Genomic DNA, 24,170 nt, shown 5'->3' on the forward strand with positions numbered 1-24,170 from the left:
AATATGACAACTGTAAAACTTTTAAAAAGCTGTTCTCTATTTTTTTAAAAAAAAGGCTTTAAATTTAAAATGTCATAAACCAGTAAGTCATGCAAAAAACTGGCTAGAGAAATGTATCTCTATTTTTTTAAATGGATCTCTTTTTAAATGGCAAATTAAATTCTAAAGTTATAGAATGAAATGTCCTTTTTATAGACAACCACTTAAAATGGAAAAATCAATTTGCATGTGACTTTTCAATTTGCAATTGAAAAAAACAGGAAAATATCATTTCTTTTTTCAACAGAAAATGAAGCTGAAAAGAAAATATTTTTTAATCATTACTGAGCTACTGTAGGGCTGAAGTGATAGCACAGCCGGTATGGTGTTTGCCTTGCAAGAAGCTGACCCAGGTTCCCTTCCTCTGTCCCTCTCAGAGAGCTAGGAAAGCTACCAAGAGTAACCCGCCCGCACGGTAGAGGCCGGCAAGCTCCCCGTGGCTTATTCAATATGCCAAAAACAGTAACAACAAGTCTCACAATGGAGACGTTACTAGTGCCCGCTCGAGCAAATTGATGAACAACGGGAGGACAGTGCTACAGCGCTACAGTGCTACCAAGCTACTGTAATTTATAACACTTTAATAGCAGCTGCATGTATACATTATTCCAATTATACCACACCTGCCACTGGGTACTCACTTCCCTCCACCAAGGTTCAAAAGGTTCCTTGAGTTAAACCCTCCTCTGCTGTTGCCATAGGTCATGTGCTGATTCCGTACGCTGTATCTTTAAATCCCTCTTATGGGAAAGCTCAAGCTGTATACATCCATTCTCTCTGGCTCACTCCACTCAGCGTGATACTCTCTGGTTCCACCCATGGAGCCATAATATGCATTATTTTGTGATTCCATTTTTTTTCTTTTGGTGTGTGTGCGTGCACATGCGTGTATGTGTGTGTGCCATGACCTGCACCTGGAGGTGCTGGGGAGACCATATGGGATGTTGCGGATTAAACCCAGGTCAGCTGTATGCAAGACAAATACCTGCTGCATATCTGCTGCTACAGCTCTGGCCTCAATCTTGAAGTTTTTAATCACTTTGAATTTATTTACCTTATGAGTGGTGTGAGATAGTTACATTTTTTAAAAAAATACTGGCTATCCGGTTTTCCTAACACCATTTGTTGAAGAGAGTTTCTTTACTCCATTTCATGTACCTAGCTCCTCTTACAGAAATTAACTCCCATAAATCTGGAAGTTTAATGCAGGATTCTCAATTCTGTTCCATTGGTCTGTCTGCAAGTCTATTTTTATTTTAGTACTACGCAGTTTTGATTCTCATAGCTTTGCAGTACAATTTAAAATTATGTAATGTCCTCATCTTTTTTTCCTCTCCCTCTTAGAATTTCTTTGGCAATTTAGGAAGTTTAATGGTTCCATACACATTTTAGTAGTTATTTTCCCCAAGTCTTTGAAGAATGTCACTGAAATTTTAATGGGAATTGCATTAAATCTGCATAGAGATTTGGATAGAAAGGTCATTTTTATAATGCTGATCTTCCAATTCTTGAACAGGGTCTATCTTTTCCATTTCCTTGTATCTTCTATTTCTTTCAGCAATTATTTATAGTTTTCATTTGTAAAAATCTTTTACCTCTCATCATAACCATGTGTACTTGATTTTTGAGACAATATTCCGAAAGGCATTTTCCTCATAAATTTTTACTTTAGTTTATTATTTGCATACAAAAATACCACAAATTTTTGTGTGTTAAGGTTATAACCTGCTACTCTGCCAAATTGGTTTATTATTTCTAAGAGAGAAAATATTTTCGCTGGAGTTTTTAAGGTTTTTAAAGACAAAATACTTTCCATCTTTCAGGTTGAACTAGTTAAAATTCTTTTAATTTTATATCCCAAGTGATGTTTTTGCTTCCTCTGTTTATTATAATCACTGAATTGCATTCCTAAGTTGCATATTTATTACACTGTACTTTCAATAAAAAGGATTTTAGGGGTTGGCACTGAAAGCACTACTATGTTCACTAGATCATCTGAAGAACACAGAACTCCAAGACAATCAGGGACAACTCAGGGCAGGCACTGATAGCAGGGGACTTAAACATAAAAGATGAAAGAAGCACAAATATGGCAAATACCAGCATGAGTGCAAGTGCTACCCAGAATCTTGTAGCTCTTAAGGAGGAAAAAACAGGCAAGTCAAATATGACATGCCAGAGGGTTAACACAGTACCATTGGCTGGATATTAAGGAATCACCAGAAGCTTTTCTACTTAATATTGGAATTCTTAACGCTTAGAGGTTGAGAATGCATGGCACCTCTTTCAAAGGTAAAAAGTATTGGTGTCTCTCCCAGGAGGGGAGATGCATGTCGAAAGTAGACTATGGACTGAACATGTTTGCCACTCAATGCCTCTTTTGCAGACCACAACACCCAAAAGGAGAGAGAGAACACAGGGGATTGCCCTGCCACAGAGACAGGGGGGATGGGGGGATGGGGGTGGGAGGGATATTATCCATGGTGGTGGAAAATGGGCACTGGTGGAGGGATGGGTATCTGATCATTGTATAATTGAAACCAAAGCACAAAAAATTGTAAATCTACAACTTTAAAAAAAATAAAATAAAATAAAGGGGAAAAAAAAAAGTATTGGTGTCTGTTTAAAAAAAAACAACAACTACTTTAACTGGAGACGAAGAATGGGCAAAAGCAATATACTGGGGTGGGAAGACAGGTCAAAGCTCATTTCAGTAACACCCCTCCCCCCTACTTAGTCACAGAAGAGAATCATTCAAATTAGATATAGACACCCAGCAGGGTCGTTCATGAACAGATATACAGATAATACGTTTTTGTCTTTCATAGATATTATTTGACGCCATTGGCATGACAAAGATCAAAGCCAGGTTAAAATCAGAAGTTTCAAAGGAAGTAACAAAATGTATCTTTGGCTTTAAACCTTGATCTTTATGGAAATGTCAATCAAATCCATCATTTTTCTGATGGGAATAAATATTACAAAATGAAAATATTCTACGGTAGACGGAAGAATATAATCCTGAAAATAAAATTATTGGCTAAATAATACAAATATATCAAAGCTATGTCAGATAGAATTATTATGGGACCTTAAAATCACATGATTAATAACCTTTAAGATTTTACATAATTAATTCTCTTCCAATTCCAACAACCACCTGTCAGAAGATATGGTTACTCCCCTGTCCCCACCTCCTTCTATGGAAAACTCTGGTTTGAAGACCAGTTCACAGACTCTATTGCTTTGGGCTATCTAATATTCCTAGTACACTTTCTTATATTCAACGTATGAGAGAGATCATCCTGTGTCTGTCCCTCTCTCGCCTAATGAAATTCACTCAGCATGATACTTTCTGGTCCGTGTAGCAGCAAACTGCATGATTTTGAACTTGACTTGTTATAATTGGTTCAGAGGTAAACCTTTTCAGCTGCATCTAATTTTTTTGTTACAGGGTTTTTTGGTTTGTTTGTTTTTATATTTTTTGTGTCACACCCGGCAATGCACAGGGGTTACTCCTGACTCTGCACTCAAAAATTATTCCTGGTGGTGCTCGGGGGACCATATGGGATGCTGGGAATCGAACCTGGGTCGGCTGCTTGTAAGGCAAACACCCTACCCACTGTGCTATCTCTCCTGCCCATGTTAAAGGTTTTTAAGAATATAAAAGGATGCATGTGTTTAGGGGGCGAATACACCACCCATGCTCCCTAGCGAAGCGCCACTCTCCCTCCACGGCACCCCAAAAGACATGCTGGCCCTTTCAGCCTCCTTTCCCACCTGTAGCCTCAGTATCATACCATCACCTGAGTCTAAGGGTTGACTGAATTTACTTAGTTCCCTTGATTTGCTTCTTCATTTGCCACATGAGTCAGATGAGCCAGTATCTGACCTTCTCCTGCTTTATTTTCCCTAATTAACCCATCATCAACATTTAGTAAAAGGCAAGATTTCGTATTTTCTCAATGTCTGAGTAATAATCCTCTGTGTATGTGTTGAGGGGAGGGCATGGATGCACACTATTTTCTTTATCTGCTCATCTGTCATTGGGTACTAGGACATTTCAAATTTTTGGTTCAATATCACTGCAACAACAGTAGGCGGTTATATATTTTATCAAATTAGCACTTTTATGTTTCTTGGGTACCCAATGTATCTATTGGGTACATAAAGTATATCTATCTAGAAATGGAATTTCTGGGTAATATGATACATCTCATTTTAATTTTGAGATAAATCTCCATATGGCTTTCAATAGAGGTGGAGTCCATTTGTATTCTCAACAACAGTGTGAGATTTCTTTTGCTCTATACCCTCATTAGCAGGTTTGAATATGGCCCTTTGGTAAAGGCATTTCTCACTGGTCTGAGGCAACTTTGCCATTTTGATTTGTATGTCCCTGATAACTCACGGCTGCTTCTCCTGGAAGGAAGCATAAAATGAGACCCCCATAACCATGCCACCGGACTCTGCACCAGGCTGTTTTCACTTGGGGCACCCCAGAGTGGGGTGGGTGAGAGCCCTCCCCACCCCAAGGGACCCAGCCCCGGCAGCTGAGCTCCATTACCCAACCGCTGCTACCACACTTCAGGCCGAGACTCACGCATGAGTGAACATATTCCTGGACACATCATAAGACACTTCCTACCCATTTTCCATAATTACCACACCATATTTGATGGGGTTCAGATAGTAGACAACAAATCATAAAGAGAAATGTATACATATATGTCTCTCAGAGAGCTCAGCAAGCTACTGAGAGTATCCCGCCTACATGGCAGAGTCTGGCAAACTAGCCCTGATGTATTCAATATGCCAAAAACAGTAACAATAATGGGTCTTATTCCTCTGACCCTGAAATAGCCTCCAATATGTTGGGAAAGACGAGTAAGGAGAGGCTGCTAAAATCTCCAGGCTGGGACGAATGGAGATGTTACTGGCACCCGCTCGAGTAAATCGATGAACAACAGGATGACAGTGATACAGGCATGTCCCTGATAATGTTAAGAGTATTTTTTCATATGTATTGGTCATCTGTAGGTCTTCTATGGAGAAATATCTGTTCAATTTTCTCCCCATTTTTTTTGTCACTGTTATTAAGTTTTGTGAATTTCTTACATATCTTTGATATTGGCCTCTTCTTGGATACATGATTTACAAATATCTGCCTTCATTAAGTATATTACCTTTTTGATTTTGGGGGTTTTATTTGGGGAGGGTAGTTTCTTCCACTGTGCACTAGCTTCTAAGACAGAATCCTATTTGCTTATTTTGCTTTTGCTTTCTCTTACAGATGGAATGAAATCCCCAAAGATACGGCCAAAGCCCTCATCATGGGGTACTCTTCCTGTGCTTTCTTCTATGTATTTTATGGCTTGAGATCTAACATTCAAGTCTTTAATCAGTTTTGAGTTCACTGTTGTACATGGTCTGAGACAGTGATCCAATATCATTTTATTCCTTTGTATGTTATTATCCAATTTTTGTCAACATTATTTGAAGACGAGATTTTCTCCATTTTATGTTCTTGGCTCCTTTGTTAAACAGTTAGTTCCAGGCTTATAATTCAATTACATGGTCTCTCTACTTTTATAACAATAAAAACAATACCACGAAGTTATCTGGTTTTGTTTACTTAATTCATTGACCACACCCAACTGTAGCTAAGAGCTACTCCAGGTTCAGAAGTCATCCCCTGAGATATACTGCAGTGCTGAGGACCAAGTCCAGAGAATCACACATGTCAGGCAAGTGCTCTACCACCGAACAATGTCCCTGCCCCCACAATGTTCTAATTACTGTATTGTAACATAAAGCAGGAAACATGATGTCTGACATTTTTCTTGCCAAAACTGCCTTGGGCAGGTACAGTCTTTAGTGGTTTCAGATACATTTTAGCAATAACTGCCCTTTTCCTTGAGGAATGCACTGTAATTTTTAAAAATTTTTATTAGTGAAACACCATGAGGTACAGTTGTAGAGGAACAAATTTTTGTGCTTAGGTTTCAGTTATACAATGATTGAGTACCCATCCCTCCACCAGTGCCCATTCTCCACCTCCAATGCTCCCAGTATCCCTCCAAACCTCATCCCTCCCATCTCACCCCACCCCTGTGGCAGGGCATTCCCTTTTGTTTTCTCTCTACTTTTGGGTGCTGTGGTTTGCAAAAGAGGCATTGAGTGGGAATCATGTTCTGTCTATAGTCTACTTTCAGCATGCTTCTCCCATCCTGGGAGGATCCTCTCAACACCCTTTATTTGGAGCTCCCTTCTCTATCTGAGCTGCCTTTTCTGCACTGCAATTTTTAAAGCATTGCATAATGCTTTGGGTGGAATGGTCATCTGGATGGACAGTGTTAGTTTTTCCAACCCAGGAGCATAGAATCTCTTTAAATTTCTTTTTCTGTTTCTTTTAAAAGTAATTTAGACGTTTTGATGAATGTCTTTTACTTGCTTTGTTAGATTGATTCCTGGGTACATTGAGAAAGATGGGGGCATGGGGGAGGGAGACAGAGGGAGAGAGGGAGAGAGATGGTAGAGAGAGAGAGAGAGAGAGAGAGAGAGAGAGAGAGAGAGAGAGAGAGAGAGAGGTGCTAGGAATAAAACCCAGTACCTCATATATGTGCATCCTATACTCTACTACTGAGTTACAACCCAGATCTAGTTTTCATTAAGGGTAACACAACAGCCCATTCCCGGCCTCCTTTGCTTTTTACTTCACTGAAAGACTCTGTGCCACTGTCTTCTCTTCACTAGAACACAGGTTATCAACAAGGTTTCTTTGGTCAGTCAAAGACATTACAGAGACTAAAGCGGCAGACAGAGCCCAGAATTCAGACACCGCCCCGTCTCTGCTCTAAACAGCTCCTCATGCCTCTGTCACTGTCACAGGCCTGTCTCTGTCTCACTGCTCTCTGGGGACATGAACTGCCCATTCTTCCTCCTTTCCCCCTTCTCCTGTCAGATGACATTTCACGGAATGAGAGTTGAGAAAACGGCTCTACGCATAGGCCTCTAGCAGATGGAGCTGCTGAGTGACAGGCCCATCCCCACCACGCTTTACCAAGATCAGGTCATTTCCCCCTGCCAAGGAGACTCTGCCCTTGTGGTCTTGTTTTGCACACAGGGAATCACTCCCCATGACACACACAGAAGGGATGCAGGAGCACCACGCCGGGAGGGGGCATGCTCCCCAAAGGAAACAAACACGACTCATTCCACTCAGGCTTTGGAGCCTGACATTCCACAGGAAGGAGTCCTTTCCCTCAAGGCTAAACTGTGTCTTCCAGTGGCGACCCCGGCCCCAAGGCCCTCTCCCCGCAGTGTGCTCCAAATCTCTGGACTGTTTCTCTGCCCCTGCCTCCCACCTGCTTCTCCAGATCATGACTGGCTCCCTCTCCTTTCAACTCACTTCCCCTCTTTTCACTTCTGCTTTTGAGGCCTGAGGGAAAATGTGTTTATTTGTCTCTCCTCTGCAATGCTCTAAAGGGCATCTTTGTCACAAGTGGTTCCCTAACTGTCTACTGGCTCTACCTGTATGTTTGCTGAATTATTAATGAGAGTAAGTGCTGGAGTCTCACAGGGAGCCTCACATACCAAACAGGGCCTAGTGCCAAAGAGGACTGTGGCCTCAGTGGCGAACTGAGAGCCACTGAATGGCATCGTCTTCATTCTTTCTTTTCTCTTTTATTGCTGCTGTTGTTGCAATAGTAGGGGTTCAAACAGGCTTGCTCATGGTGCTCGCACAGCCAGTCTCAGAGCTTGTGGGGGTCACCATAATTTAGTTGTGGTACTCTCACGCACTATGAGGTGGGTTGTTTGCTTCATTTTGGATATTTTTGGGAATTTGGGGCCATATCCAGTGGTACATGGGGACCATTCCTGAAGTAGATATACAGTGGAATACTACTGTGCTAACCATGTGATACTACTGTGAAATCATGCTATCTACTGCTCTGTTGGTGGGTCTAGGGATCTTGGGCTGAGTGAAGTTCGCCAGAGGAAGAGAGAGACAGGCACAGAATGATCTCTCTCACATGTGGGTTATAAATAAGCATCATAGGAGGATAACATGGTCAAAGGCAGCAGAGTCTGAGAACTGGTCTACAGAACTGAGGTCTCCATGGCAGGGAGAGGGGCTGGGGGAGGGCCTGGGCGCAGGGGACACAGAGATAGCAGTGGAGGGAAGTAGTGCAGGAATATTATAAACATCAAACCCTATTATTGACACTCCTGTAAATCACAGTGTCTACAATATTTTTTAAAACATTTTAAAGATAAAACATAGGGGGATTAAGGCAGCTTTCCTTGGGCAGTCTAGGAGTGCCAATCACAATGGGCAAAGAAGACTGGACATGTGCTTGCTGATTATCCTAAGTCCTTCTCTGCTGAAAACCAAGTCCTAGTCTAAATGCCACAGACCTGCCCAGACTGCCACATGTCAGGGTTAGAGGGGAAGGCAAACAGCAGCTCCCAGGGACCCCCTGCAGCAAGCCCTGAGCATTCTGCAGAGCCAACAGGCTGGTCGCACCTGTGAAATGCTATGGGAAGCTCTCTGCTCCCCACCCTCCGTGGGCCTGTATTTCCCATAAACATATTTACAGCTTAGTACAGGAAAATCTCATGTTGGGGGAAATCAGGGAATCAGGGACCTCCTTGTGTGATCAGGGAGTATGCAGATAGGGTCTTTCAGGAACAGTTTCATGGTGATTAACTAACTTGCTTCATTTCAATGTAGTTGTCACTCTGAATTACCACTTAATGGGTGAAATGTGCAGGTTATAATAATCAGTAGTACAGGTACAAAGAAGCAAGACATTAAAAAAAATTAGCCCCTAAAGCAATTATTGCAGGGAATTTTTCAAATAATTTTAATATTCTATCTTTTGACCCCAGGGTATGGCTTGGGGAAAATATATTAATCTCAAGATAATATCAGTCAATTTTAGTCCTTCAATATTCACAATGATATTAACAATTCCAACCTGACTCTTTTTGGTTGCAAACATTAATTAAGCAAGATAATTGTATGTCTCTGTGATATTTGGGGCTTTCTGAATGAGTGAGAGCTCAGGGAATACTTTGAATACAGCAGACAGCAATTTGCTACATGAATTTACTCCAATGGCTATTAGTTCATTTTTAAATAGTCAAGTCTGCTCCATAAAAGGATTTTTTGCATTAATACCAAGCTAATCACATCCATAAAACTTTTTATTTGTACTTCCCTAAAATCTTTATGAATAACTTCTAAAATCTGAGGTGAATGTGGTAAGGTCATTCTTAGAATTTAGAATGTGCATTTTAGGTACAATCTCCTTAAACAACAGGGTTCAAGTTTTTTAGGGAGGGGACATGCTCATGTGCTACTCCCAACTCAGTGCTCGGAGGCTGCTCCTGGCAGTGCTCAGAATGAAGCCATTCTGCATACAAAGCATGTGCTCCAGCTCTTTTGCACTCTTCCTAACCCTCATACTCTATCTTGATAGGAGGTGCTTTATCTGAACTCCCTTCACCAGAACCCCCACCCGACCCCCCAATCACCTGGATTTCAGGAGTTTTACATGAGATGCCAACAAGATGTTATTCTGTTAAAAAACAAAACAAAATAAAACTTATTTTCTGATTTTACACCAAGTAATGGGGCTTGAGTAATAGCATAGTGGGTAGGGCGTTTGCCTTGCATGTGGCCGACCCCGGTTCGATTCCTTCTCTCTCAGAGAGCCCAGCAAGCTACCGAGAGTATCCTGCCTGCATGTTACAGCCTGGCAACCTCCCCGTGGTATATTCAATTTTGCCAAAAACAGTAACAAGTCTCACAATGGAGACATTACTAGTGCCTGCTTGAGCAGATTGATGAACAACAGGAGGACAGTGCTACAGTGCTACACCAAGTAATTGCAACAACTATTTTTTTTAGTGACCGCAAGAAAACAGTAAGGGTAGTCACAACTCTGAAGTCAGTCTCAACCTTCTCCCACTGAGAATTTGGAGTAACTGGAAAAATCTGAACCAAAGTTCAGAAACCCAGTGGGGGAGCTGGGCTTGGGGCTGGCCGCCTGCAAAGCTCTGGCACAGAGGCAGCGGCCTTCAAAAGAACATGGTGCTGGGTGCAGCCTGTGTGCGCCTGGGCTGGCTGCTCCCTGCTCTCCAGGCATGACATTCCCTCTGTCACGGTTTCCCAGCAGACTCCCATCATTTCAGAAGTAGCAACAGAAAATTGGGAAGTATCCCAGACCACCTGTTCCCAGCCACACTGGGGCAATGCAACGCTAATCGGGTCATAGTGCACATGGCAGGAGTCAAGCATGATGCCACGTGGAGTTCTTAGGCCACGTGGTGGGGATGAGGGCACACAGCTGAGCATTTTATTTTCACCTCAAAAGAAAATGACTTTGGGGCTGGAGAGATAGCACAGTGTGTAGGGCATTTGCCTTGTATGTGGCCGACCTGAGTTCGATTCCTAGCACAGCATCCCATATGGTACCCTGAGCACCGCCAGGAGTAACTCCTGAGTGCAGAGCCAGGAGTAACCCCTGTGCATCACCAGGTGTGATCCAAAAAGCAAAAAAAAAAAAAAAAAAAAAAAAAAGAAAAAAAGAAAGAAAATGGCTTTGGGGAAGACCCAAGGTTCTGCCTGGATCCAGAGAGGAGGGAGATGGGGCACAGCTGTCCACTGAGCAGCACGTCATGGGTTCTGCTAAGAAGCTCAAGGCTGCTGTTTGAATTCATTCTCCTCACTGTAGCTGGCTGTACCAGGGAACCTATCAATTTCTCTGGGCCTGGCCATTCTTACCATTACCATAACCATTATCACAGTTGGGCTCACTGCTACCCCCACCACCTGCAAGAGTTTTCTGTGTGGGGTTCCTTCAGGAGCTGGGTGCGGATATTCTGCGAGTTACCAAGGGAAGCAGGTGACTAAGTCCTTCCTAGGCTGACTCCCTGCGCTCTTCCTGCCTCTGTCCCGCGCCACAGGGTGGAGCACATGGGAGGCAGGGCCAGGTATGTGCCCCTGAGTGTGAAGCCAGCACCCCTGGTGTCTGTTCCTCTGACTGGCAGTCTGCAGCCCACAGGGTTTCCGGGCAATGATTCTTTCCTGCTCCCTTAGAATTCGCTCAGCTGAGGTGATGCTGAGCTGGGACTGTGCAATGGGCTGTGTGAGAATTCCCTTATGGAGCTCTCTTCCCAGTGTGCTCCGACCATGCCTGCCAGCTTATGGCCATTCTACTTTCTCCACAATCACCGTGCCAGGGCCCAGATCCCCACTCACCCTCTCCTCCTGGTTCTTGCTGCTGTCACAGCATAGGTGCTAGGGTCCCAGCCTCTAGGGACAGCTAAAAATAGCCTTCTGTGAGGTCGAAAGTCAGGCTTTTGTTTGACTGTTTCTGTTTAAAATCAGAATTGAAAACCAGAGGTTGAGTGGAAAGAACTTGGGCTCACTGAATCTCAGACCAGTGTCTCAAGAGACGCATGACGGAGGGCGGCGGCTTCAGTTCCCTTCCGGTCTCCAGCGGAAAGCACAGAGCTTTGAGAAGGCATAAGAGAGTAGCAGAGACCCTTTCCTGCTGGACTGCATCAAGAGGTGATCACAGTTACTACCTCATCAGCCTTGTAAATCTCTTCTTTTCACCACTAACTCTGCAGAGCATGAAACGATCTCTGCACACCTGATCATTCAGTCAGACCATGCCCTTATGCCCCCTTCTGCATCCAGCAATGCCACCCCCATGCCTCCATCCACAGGGTAGGCAGGCCTCAGCCACCTGCACAAAGCACCATCTATCTCCTCAGGCTAGAAGCAGAAGCCTCAGCATCTTGGATGCTGAAGAAAAATTCATTACAAACCAAGTCGCCAAGTTCCCACAGAAAGGCAGTATACTGACAACACACAGAACCACGCAGTACATTGCAGCTCACTTGTCTGCTCAGCTCCAAACAACCCAGAGCCACCCTGGAGATACAGGCCACAGGTACACAGAAGGCATCTGGGCCTCGAGCCACACCTCTAAGGTGCATGGATGACCTATAGATGATCTTCTAATGAGGAAGGAAAGGGTGGAAGTGAGAACATTCGTGAGCAACATGAAAGGAGAATGGTGACATACAAAGATACATAGAGAGGTGAAGCTGTCATGGTAGACTAGAAGGTAAGAGAGAGTCTGTGAGACAGACATAGAGAAAGAAAATAGGAGGTAAATAGAGAGAGACAGAAATGGAGAATGGTGGGCACAGAACAAAACATACAAAAAAGCAGAATGACAACTCAGAGAAACAGAGAGAATACAGAAAACAGCAAAGGGAGGGAGGGACCGGAGGAAGGGAGGGACGGAGGGAGGGACCAAGGAATGAGGGAAGGAGAAGGGGAAAGGAAGGAAAGAAGGAAGGAAGGAAGGAAGGAAGGAAGGAAGGAGAAAGGAAAGAAGAAAGGAAGGAAGAAAGGAAAGAAAAGGGAAGGAAGAAGAAAGGAAAGAAGAAAGGAAGGAAGAAAGGAAAGGAAGGACAGAGAGAGGGAAGAAAAAGAAGGGAAGACATGAAGGAAAAGAAGGAGGGAAGGAGGGAGGGAGGGAAGAAGGGAGGGAGGAAAGGAAGGAAGGAAGGAAGGAAGGAAGGAAGGAAGGAAGGAAGGAAGGAAAGATACCATAATGATTTCCCTCCCACAAAAAGAAATCTGAAGCAATTTTTACCAAAAACATCCTAGCTTAATTTCTAAAATTCGGAGACAAAAAGGTCTAAAAAAATTTGAAAGTGGCAATGGATAAACAAAAAATAAATAAAAGAAATCAACCTCTCTGGGCTAAAGAGATATTACAGCAGGTAGGATACATGTCTTGCACTCAGTAGACCTGGATTCAGTCCCTAGTCCCCCATGGTCCCCTGGGCCCCACCAGGAGTAATCTCTGAGTACAGAGTAAGAAGTAAGCCCTGAATACAGTCAGGTGTAACCCTCAAATAAACAGAAAAAATAAACCTCTTTACAGGACAGGTAACCCTACATGAAATGAGATCATCTTTGTCACTGGAAACCATAGAAGCCAGAAGGAAGTGGCATAGTGTTTTGTTTTGTTTTGTTTTGTTTTAATGCAGAAAGAAAAGAGCCGCCAATTAAATTTTATAGCAAAGTTAACTGGGATGGGAGGGGGAATACAGTATCAGAACTAAGATAATCTGATGCAAGTTCTCTTAAGAGAAATAATAGATAAAAGAAGCAAAAGCAAATGGGAGAAAGAAAACTGCACACAAAATAGTGAGCAAATACAACAGACTTTCTTTGAATTACTATAGTTGGTGGTTGAAGCAAAAATTGTAACATGTAAATGTAAGTCTAAATATATTAGAAAGTAAGACAATTATAGAATGAACAAGAGAGATAGAAATCTCGAGTGATGCTGAGCTTTTGTTTGTTATTCAAACTGGTGAACTAACATAGGTAAACCATGTGATACATGTATCATACAATTATATATAAATGGCAAGATTAATCACTAAAAAGTCTACACAAAGATACACAATGAAATAAGACAAAATGGATTTCTAAAAAGTATTGAAATACTCACAGGAAGATAAGGAAAGCAAAAAAAAAGAAAAACACAGTTCCAGGAAATCAAACATGCTTTGTGAGATATCACAGTGATTTAATTTTTAAAAAATCTTAAAAAAGAGAAATCAAAAAATAAAATACAATAAAATGGTAGATTTTATCATTTTAGTTCTAATGTAATTATATTAAGTGCAAATTATCTAAGTATGCAAATGAGTATAAAGTTTGGAAGTCTGTATTAAAAATTTGACCTATAAGAAACTAACTTTATATATAGTAATATTGAGAAGTTGAAAGAAAAGGGAGGAAAAATCACATTATTCTAATAAATGCATGATTGGATATGGAGATATCAGATTAACATACACTTTAAATAAAAAATATGATATATAACATAGGCTGGAGTGATAGCACAGCTGGTAGGGCATTTGCCTTGCATGCGGCTGACCCTGGTTCTACTCCTCTGTCCTGCTAAAAGAGTCCAGCAAGCTACTCAGAGTATCCCGTCTGCATGGCAGAGCCTGGCAAGCTCCCCGTGGCATATTCAATAAACCAAAAACAGTAAAAACAAATCTCACGATGGAGATGTTACCGGTGCCCACTTGAGAAAATTGATGAACAATGGGAGGACAGTGCTACAGTGATATATAACATATAATATCTCATTATATACATATGATCTATCAAAAAAGTACACCAATCAGAAATAACAACAAGGCTATAATACATAAAGCAAAAACTGAGTTATGAAAAGAAAAATCAACAAAATTACAACTATAATTAAGGACAAGCACTTCTGCTCAATAATCTATAGAACTAGACAGAAAATCAGCAAGAATACAGCAGAAATCAAGAACACCATTAACCAACAGGACCTGATCAATATTTATAAAATATTCCACCCAACAGCAATAGGCTATACAGCTGGGTCAATGTCAATGTAACATATACTATGAGAGATCACATCCTGGGTCAAAAAAAAGAAAAAAAAACAGAAAAATAAATTAAATCATACAGAATGCATTTTCAAGTGGAAATCAATTTAAAAGAGAAAGCTAATAGAAAAATCCCCAAACAGAAAAATCCCCAAACAGTGTGAAAGTAAATGCCTCAAATAATCAAGAACTCGAAGAGGAAGTCTCAAAGGAAAAAACTAATATTAAGCTAAGTGAAAATAAAAATACAACATAGCAAAATAAGTGAAACACTGCTAAAGTCATCATGAGAGATAAATTTATTGCACAGCAAACTCATATTTGCAAAAAAGAAAGCTCTCCTCAGTAAACTAAATTATTACCTCTGGAGTCTACAAAATAAAAAAATAAAATAAACTGAAAATGAGCAGAAGAAAGGAATAATGAGAACTAAAGGAAGGAAACAATAAGAATAGGAGAAAGACAAATAAGAGCAGCATGAAGGGCCAAAGATATGATAGTATGGTGGATAAGGTGTTAGCTTGCATGGGGCTGACAACACCCAATATGGCCCCTGAACTCTGCCAGGAGTGATCCCTGAGCACAGAGTCAGGAGTAAGCCCTGAGCATCACTGGATGTGCCCCAGATAGCAAAAAATTTAAAAAAATGTGGGGGGAGGGGAGAAAGGCAAACAGGCATAATCAGTATAAGTGAAAGCAGAAAATTAAGAAAATCAAGGAAACAAAAATGCTAGTTTAGTTCTTTTAAAAGATCAGTAACACTGATACAGCTCTGTCATTACTAACAAGTAATTAAATGAGAGAAAACACATATTATCCATATCAGATAATAAAAGAAGTCATTTAATTTCAGACTCTGGAGGCATACGATGATATGAACAAGACTATGCATATAAATTTGACAACTTAGATAAAATAAAACAATTCTTTGATAACTACAAACTGCCACAACTCATATAACACATCATTTAAACTATTAATGACATTAAATTCATAATTTTAAAGCTGCTTCCAAATGAGAAACCTATAAGCCCAGATGATTTCACAATTTAACCAATTATGTGAAGTACTAAAATAAAGAATGAATAATTTTTTAAACAAAGGAGAAAAGTACTAACACCAATTCTACACAATCCCTTCTAGAAAACAGAAAGAGAATATATCTCAATTCAACAAATATTGCTCAGAAGCCAAAGCCAAGGATAGTATATAAAAGAAAACTATAGGCAAATATCCCTTACTAATAGAGGGGCAAAAATTCTTAACAAAATATTAGTAAACAGAATTCAGTAATATTAGAGGACTTGTATGTCATCTAGTGTATAATATCCAGAGATGCAAAGGTAACTCAAGGACTGAAAATCGATCAGTGTAGGGGCTGGAGAAATACTCCAGAGACTAAGGCACAATCTACAGCACTGAATATGGTTCCTCAGCACCACCAGGAGAGAGCACAGGTCCCAGGAATAAGTTCTGATCACTGCTGGATGTGGCCCCCAAACAAACAAACAATAAAAAATCTATCAGTATAATTCACAATTTTAGAAGGTAAAGAGGCGGGAGTGGAGGGTTACACACGATTGCTGTAATTGATGTAAAAGATGGCACATTGAATCATTTAACAAACATAATACGTGATTTAGAAATTCAAAAACTGTAATGGGGGATTGCTTGACTTAATAAAGGTCATCTACAAAACTCTCAAGCTGACATTACACCCTGATGGTGAAGACTGAAGGCGTCCAACCTAAAAATGAAAGCAAGGCATGAAATGTCCATGATGACTGCCTTTTTCATCATAGTGCTGGAGGAATTAGCTGGAGCAATAAAGCAGCCAAGTAAAATAAAAGGCATACTGATTGAAAAGTAATAAATAAAACTGTACTTCTATTTTGACATAGCTATCTAGAAAATCCTGAAGACTAAAAAAACCCAACCAAAACCAAAAGCCCCAAAACAAAACTCCTGGAACTACAAAGAAATTCAGTACAAAAATTCAGCATAGGAAATCAATTGTATTTTGATATATTGGCAATGAACAGGTGGATATCAAGTTTTAAAACATCTTTTTTAATTTTTTTTTTTAGTGAGACATCATGAGGTACAGTTGTAGACTTACAAATTTTTGTGCTTGGGTTTCAATTATAAGGTAAGGTAAAGGCCCTCCCTTTGTTAGTCGATTTGCTCGAGCGGGCCCAGTAAAGTCTCCATTGGAGACTTCGTTGTTACTGTGTTTGGCATATCGAATATGTCACGGAGAGCTTGCCAGGCTCTGCCATGCGGGCGAGATACTCTCAGTAGCTTGCCGGGCTCTCTGAGAGGGGCGGAGGAATCGAACTTGGGTCGGCCATGTTGGCTGCGTGCAAGGCAAACGCCCTTCCGCCGTGATCAAATACCCATCCCTCCACCAGTGCCCATTTCCCACCACCACGGAATCCCAGTATCCCTCCCACCCCCCAGCCCCCTATCCCACCCTGCCTCTGTGGCAGGGCATTCCCTTTTGTTCTCTCTCTCTTATTGGGTGTGAAAACACATCTTTTTTTAATTACAGTTTTTATTTGAAGGTTTTGAAGGAAAGGAGGGAGAGAAAGTGGGAGAGAGTGGAGAATAACACACTCAAGAGAGAACTCGGGCTTCTCCAAGGGCGGAGAGAGCTCCTACACATGTCCCAGTGTTAGACAGGGAAGCATGGAAGTCCCCATCTCAAGAGGAGAGATGCGGGAGACACATGTGCTTGGGCACTGCATGTGCTCAGCCACATGGGCGCAAGCAGCACAGGGGCTCAGGCAGCATATGCGCCAAACACATCATTTTTAATTACTCAAAAATGCAATATTTATGTGCAAACGAATGAAACACAAACACAGAGCTTCTAAGCTGAAGACTATAAAATACTGAAATCAAGAGCCTGTAAATGCCTAGGGTGTTCATGTATTAGAAGATGTCAAACAGTAAGCATGCCAGTTCTCAAACCCATAGAGGCATTTAACACAATTCATATTGGAAAAGAACACTGAAAGGAATGATCTCCCGATTTCAAGATTTGTCAGACAAGTAAAAATAATATAACTAAACCTCGAGCATTATGCTAAGTGAAAAAAATCAATCTTAAAGTCTATGTACAGTATGAGTCCCACTGGATGACACTCTTAAAACAGTGAAATTAAAGTAAAGGAAGAGACCAGCAGCAGCAGGGACTTGGGGCAGGATGAGAGAGGAGGGAGAAGGTGCAGGCTGACAGTGATGCGAAGAGGCAAAAGAGTGGGAGAAGCAGCCCACCTTTCCATAACCAGGCCATTATTCTGGCCGTGATACTTGACTCTGGTCTGCAAGATGCTATCAGTGGGACACAAGGCTAAAGGTCCATGAAATTTCTCCGTATCATTTCCTGCACCTGCATTTTAATCTCTATCTCAAAACAAAAACTTTAATTAAAAAAATAAGACACAAGACAGTTTCCCTCTGGTAAGTTTCCCTCTGGCAAAAGAGTTTCCCTCTGGTAAATCAGGAATGATTCAGGCATTAAATAATTAATGGATTGTAACAAATTATAAGTAATTCAAAAGAACATAAATCTATACTGGTGGAGATGAGCACATGGATAGTCCATAGCTAGATCGACAGACTGATGAAGAGACTGCAGGCAGACAAAAGGCCTCTTGCTTACAGCAAAAACGGAAAGCCAACAGGCAAATACTGAAAAAGTGCTGAGTTAAAATATTATTTCACAATCATCACAGTCTATATAGGTTACAAAAGAACTAGCAAAGAATACCGAATTGGCCAAGGGGTCTGATAAGAACAGTAAGTGTTCTTTTGGACGTGGGCCAGTCTCTGAGGTGTGAGATGGTATCTTATTGTGGTTTTGATCTGCATCTCCCTGATGATTAATGATGTAGAGCATTTTCTCATGTGCCTTTTTACCATTCGGATTTCTTCTTTGAGAAAGTTTCTGTTCATTTCATTGCCCCATTTTTTTATGGGGTTGGATGTTTTCTTCTTCACATCCAAAAGAACAAAAACAACCAATGCTGGCACAGATGTGGCAAGAAAGGGACACTCCTTCACTTTTGGTGGGAATGCCGACTGGTTCAGCCCTTTTGGAAAACAGTATGGATGATTCTCAAAAAATTAGAAATTGAGCTCCCATTTGACCCAGCAATACCACTCCTGGGAATATATCCCAGAGAGGCAAAAAAGGATAGTCGAAGTGACATCTGCAATTGTTTGTTCATTGCAGCACTCTTTACAATAGCCAGAAACTGGAAAAAACCTGAGTGCCCCAGAACAGATGACTGATTAAAGAAACTTTGGTACATCTACACAATGGAGTACTATGTAGCTGTTAGAAAAGATGAAGTCATGAAATTTACATACAAGTGGTACTGCATGGAAAGTATCATGCTAAGCAAAATGAGTCAGAAAGAGAGGGATAGACATAGAAAGATTGCATTCATCTGGGGGACATAAAGTAACAAAATAGGAGATTAATACCCAAGAATAGCCGAGATCAGTACCAGGAGGATTACTCCATGGCTTAGAGGCCAGCCAGGCATTCTAGGGGAAAGGGCAGCTCAGATAGAAAAGGGAACACCAAATACAGGGTGTTGGGAGGATCCTCCCAGGAGGGGAGATGCATGTTGAAAGTAGACTATGGACCGAACATGATTGCCACTCAATGCCTCTTTTGCAGATCACAACACCCAAAAGGAGAGAGAGAACAAAAGGGAATGCCCTGCCACAGAGGCAGGGTGGGATGGGGGGATGGGGGTGGGAGGGATACAGGAATCCATGGTGGTGGAAAATGGGCACTGGTGGAGGGATGGGTATTTAATCATTGTATAATCGAAACCCAAGCACAAAAATTTGTAAGTCTACAACTGTACCTAATGGTGTTTCACTAATAAAAATTAATAAAAAAAAGAAGAACAGTAAGTGTGGTTTCACTTAGATTTCATGAAATAAAGCAGAGGTTCTTTTGTTTTTGTTTTTGTTTTGGGCCATATCCAGTGGTACTCAGTGATTACCCCTGGCTCTGCACTCATGAATCACTTCTGGTGGTGCTCAGGGGACCATATGGGAGGTCTGGGATCAAATCCAGGTCCGAACTGTGCAAAGCAAATGCCCTACCTGTAGTACTAACACTGTGGGCCCAGAGCAGAGCTTCTTAAACCGTGGGTAATAATCCCTGGGGTCACATTACAATGTGGGTGGTTGGAAATAAAAAAGCCAAACTGGCAACCGTAGAAGGTTTCTGAATGCACAGCGACCAAAATTAATTCCAAATGAACACTTCATAATAAAACTGAGATGCTTCTGGAAGGACTGGTTTGTGCTGAATTTCTTAGGCAAACAGGAGTGTGAGGGGGGGAAAGATTTAAGCTGCCCTGAACAAAGCCAGGATAACCATACAGGAAAATCATCCATCCCTGACATAGATGGCCACAGTGGGCATCATCAAAGTGAGAAAGCTAAATACTGGGTCTCCAGATGGGACCCACTGAGGATACAACGCTGTCAATGTATGGCTGGGAATGTAGAACTCACATTCTACATTAGACAGACCCAAAATAAAGAATACTGTCATTTTTAAAAAAAGAACTAGTTTCCATTCATGCCCTTTGAAAAAAAAGGTAGATTAAATCTTTCATGTCCTTAGAAAGATTGCATTCATCTGGGGGATATAAAGTAACAAAATAGGAGATTAATACCCAAGAATAGCCGAGATCAGTACCAGGAGGATTACTCCATAGCTTAGAGGCCAGTGGCCATTCTAGGGGAAAGGGCAGCTCAGATAGAGAAGGGAGCACCAAATAAAGGGTGTTTGGAGGATCCTCCCAGGATGGGAGATGCATGCTGAAAGCAGACTATGGACTGAACATGATTGCCACTCAATGCCTCTTTTGCAGACCACAACACCCAAAAGAGAGAGAGAACAAAAGGGAATGCCCTGCCACAGAGGCACGGTGGGATGGGGGGAGATGGGTGTGAGAGGGATACTGGGATCCATGGTGGTGGAAAATGGGCACTGGTGGAGGGATGGGTATTTGATCATTGTATAATCAAAACCCGAGCACAAAAATTTGTAAATCTACAACGGTACCTCATGGTGTTTCACTAATAAAAATTAAAAAAATAAAAATAAAAAAATAAAAAAAATTAAAATGCCATCAATAGGGGAAAAAAACCTTTTATGTCTTGGTCTGGAGAGATAGTAAAGGGATTAAATGTTTGCCTTGCAGCTGGCCAATTCTGGTTTGACACCCAGAATACCACTAGCAAGGATTCCCTGAGCACAGAGCCAGGAATAAGCTTTGTGCACTGCAGGGTATGGCCTAATATGGCCCAACCCCCTCCTCAAAACGTTCGTATCTTTTTTTTTACATACATACACACACAAGCAATTTCATTAACACACAGGGACAAATGGCCCATTTGCAGTATCCACAGTTCAGACTGCTGGGACAACTTGATGGTTTAGTCTGTTAAGCAAAAGTGACTTCTGGTGCAGGCCGGAAACCTTCCTTTCAGTGAGACTCTGCTGGCCAAGAAGGTTCTAGTGAGAACAATGCTGCTGAGCCAGCCTGTGTTAATAAATGAGACAGGTAGCTTGGCCCACAGGAGCCCTGGGCTGAGCGCAGGGCCTCCACACAGGTGCATGCTCCCGTTCTAGTTGCTGGAGTGCTGAGCTCTCTCTCTTTGGTGTCTCCAGGAGCTCTCTGCTTGTCCACTGCCACTCTGGCTCACCCCTGCTGCTGGGGCTCAGGTAACCTGGACGTGAAGCCACCAGAGAGCAGCCCCGAGTCTGACTGCCACGGCATTAAGTGCCTCCCCACATTCCTGGAGCAACTCCCTGTGAGGACCCAGGCCTGGCAGGTCTCTGGGCCTGCTCTCTGGGGGATGTATGTCTGTGTGTGTTTATGCATCTGTGTCTTATGTGGGTATGTGTCTATGCATATTTGTGTTTTATATGTGCATGTATCTGTATGTGTTTGTGAAACTGTCTTAATAAGTATGTGTGTCTATATGCGTTTTTCAAGATTGCCTCATTCTGCACTCATCTAATTTGTAATGTATGTTTGTGAAGCAGGAAAAAGAGCGACTCCCCCTGGACAGATGAGGATTTTTCAGTGAGCAGAGGGACCTGCAGGGGTCCAGGAGCCCCGCCCAGGACTGCTGCTTACCTCGGAGGCAATAGAGGTGAAGCTGCTGCTGAAGTGCACGTGCTTGTGGACTTCACTGCCGTTGGCCGTCAGGAGCCAGTCCCCCAGCGCCCGCATCTCCCCCACAGACCAGTTGCCATGGCTCTGATTCAGCAGGAGCTCAGCCAGGTCCCAGCGGTAGGCTGGCGTGGCCCCCACCAGAGCGATGAGGATGGCCTCTGTGGCCACATAGAGCTGAAAGAGCAAACACAAAGCCAGCTGAGCTATACAGGTGCTCTGGAAACTCCCACTTGCTTGTTTGATGTTTCCGTGAGCGAACAAACCCCATCATCAATACAGGAAGCTCACTCAGGCTCCACTGCCCACAGCGGCATCAGTGATCCACCTCTGAAGTTCCCTGCATCTTTCTGAGGAGTTTCCCATCCACATCTCAGACACTGATGTTGAGTCCACCCACACCACACACAGATCAACACACTGAATAAGGACCCGGGGCCACATTATAGATTCCGGGCTTTTTTTTTTGTTATTACTATTATTATTATTTTATATGTTGGGTTTTGGCGTTATACCTGGCTGCACTTAGGGATTACCTACCAATACCTGGGTGAACATATTTGGTGCCAAGAATCGATTCGAGTGGAACATGTGCAAGTCAAGTGTCTTAACTTCGTATTATCTGTCCCCACAGACTCTGATTTTTTTATTTTTAAATTTTATTTTCATAAGGTTGTTCACATTGATTAGAGTCAATATTTCAACATCAATCTCATCACCATTACACCTTGCCACTGCCATTATTTTGAATTTTCCCACCACCACTCAAGCCTGCCTGCCACAGGCAGATGATAGATAATATATTTTCTATTGCTTGCTATGAATATCATGAAATGTCATATGGCTGCAAAAGCGGCCACGCACTCCTGGAATTCTAAAATTGTAAATAATTGGGGTCCGGCGACATCTCTGCAGTGAGCGAATCCATTCCGAGATTCATTTGTGAGTCTCTGGATCAAGGCCATTAATGGCATCCAGAGACAATTCGTGGGCATGACAGTCAGGATGATGAGGGGGCAGAGAGACAGGAAGGACTGGCCAGTCCCTGCCACTGCCATGGGGCCTGGATAGACTCTGATTTTAAGAACCAGCATTTCACTATGTGACTGCAAGGGACAATGAAGTCGTATGATTTGCTGCAACTTGGATGGACTGCTTGGTAATCAAACTCTGTAGTCCAAAGTCAAGGGCTCACCACTCTTCCATACTGTCTACTCCCTATTTTCATAAATATAGTATACAACTTAAAAAAAATTAGAGATTAAAAAATCCCAGGTACAAGCATTCATTTTAACTTTTTAAAATTTTATTTATTTATTTAATTTTATTGAATCACCATGAGATAGTTACAAGCTTTCATGTTTGAGTAACATCCATACAAGTATGATCAAACACGCAGCCATCCCTCCACCAGTGCACATTCCCCATCACCAATGTCCCCAGTATACCCCCCTTTCCAACCCTCCCCCTGCATCTATGGCAAACAATTTCCCCCATACTCTCTATCTACTTTTGAGCATTATGGTTTGCAATACAGATAATGAGAGATTATCACATTTGGTCCTTAATCTACGTTCAGCACACATCTTCCATCCTGAGTGATCTCTCCAACCATCAATGACTTAGTGATCCCTTCTCTATCCCAGCTGCCTTCTCCCCCGGCTCATGAGACAGGCTTCCAACTATGGAGCAAACTTCCTAGCCCTTGTGTCTATTGTCCTTGGGTGTCAGTCATGTTTTGTTATTTTACACCCCACAAATGAGTGCAGTCCTTCTATGTCTGTTCCTCTCTTTCTGGCTCATTTAACTTAGCATGATACTCTCCATGTCCATCCACTTATAAGCAAATTTCATAACTTCATCTTTCGTAACAGCTGCATAGTGTTCCATCGTGTAGATGTACCAAAGTTTCTTTAACCAGTCATCTGTTGTCGGGCACTTGGCTTGTTTCCAGATTTTGGCTATTGTGAACAGTGCTGCAATGAACATACAGGTGCCGATGTCATTTCTACTGTGCTTTTTTGCACCCTCGGAATATATTCCCAGACCCATTTTTTAAAATAATTTTTCATTTTATAATTTTAGCTATAGTCATTGCTTAATCTAAACATTGTTTCTCCTAAGAAGAGATATTTCACTTGATTGATTCAAAATCTGCTGATTACTTTTGCTGCTGTCACCAACCAGGCTTCACACTCAGTCACAGTTGAGATCTAGGCATTCATTTCAGGTCAGGTAATAGTAGCATTCATGGCAGGAGGATTATTTCAAGCTTAACACCCAAGAATGGCTGAGATTAGTACCAGGAATTTTACTCCATGGCTTGGAGGCCAGCCACACATGCTAGGGGAAAAGGGAGCTCAGATAGAGAAGGGAGCACCAAATAAAGGGTGTTGGGAGGATCCTCCAGGGGTGGGAGAAGTATGCTGAAAGTAG

The 24,170-nt window shown here is 42.0% G+C and overlaps 1 protein-coding gene across 1 annotated transcript in view; it reads right to left on the bottom strand.

The window, feature by feature from the left end:
• The window catches only part of SLC22A15 (solute carrier family 22 member 15), a 96,566-nt gene that overhangs the window by 55,093 nt on the left and 17,303 nt on the right, over positions 1-24,170 (bottom strand). Inside the window, exon 2 of the mRNA XM_056106533.1 lies at positions 21,699-21,911. Within this exon, the coding sequence (XP_055962508.1) occupies positions 21,699-21,911 (213 nt within the window). The remainder of the gene's footprint in view (positions 1-21,698; positions 21,912-24,170) is intronic.

Source organism: Sorex fumeus, unplaced genomic scaffold, assembly GCF_029834395.1.
Source record: "Sorex fumeus unplaced genomic scaffold, SorFum_2.1 ptg000131l, whole genome shotgun sequence".
NCBI lineage: Eukaryota > Metazoa > Chordata > Mammalia > Eulipotyphla > Soricidae > Sorex > Sorex fumeus.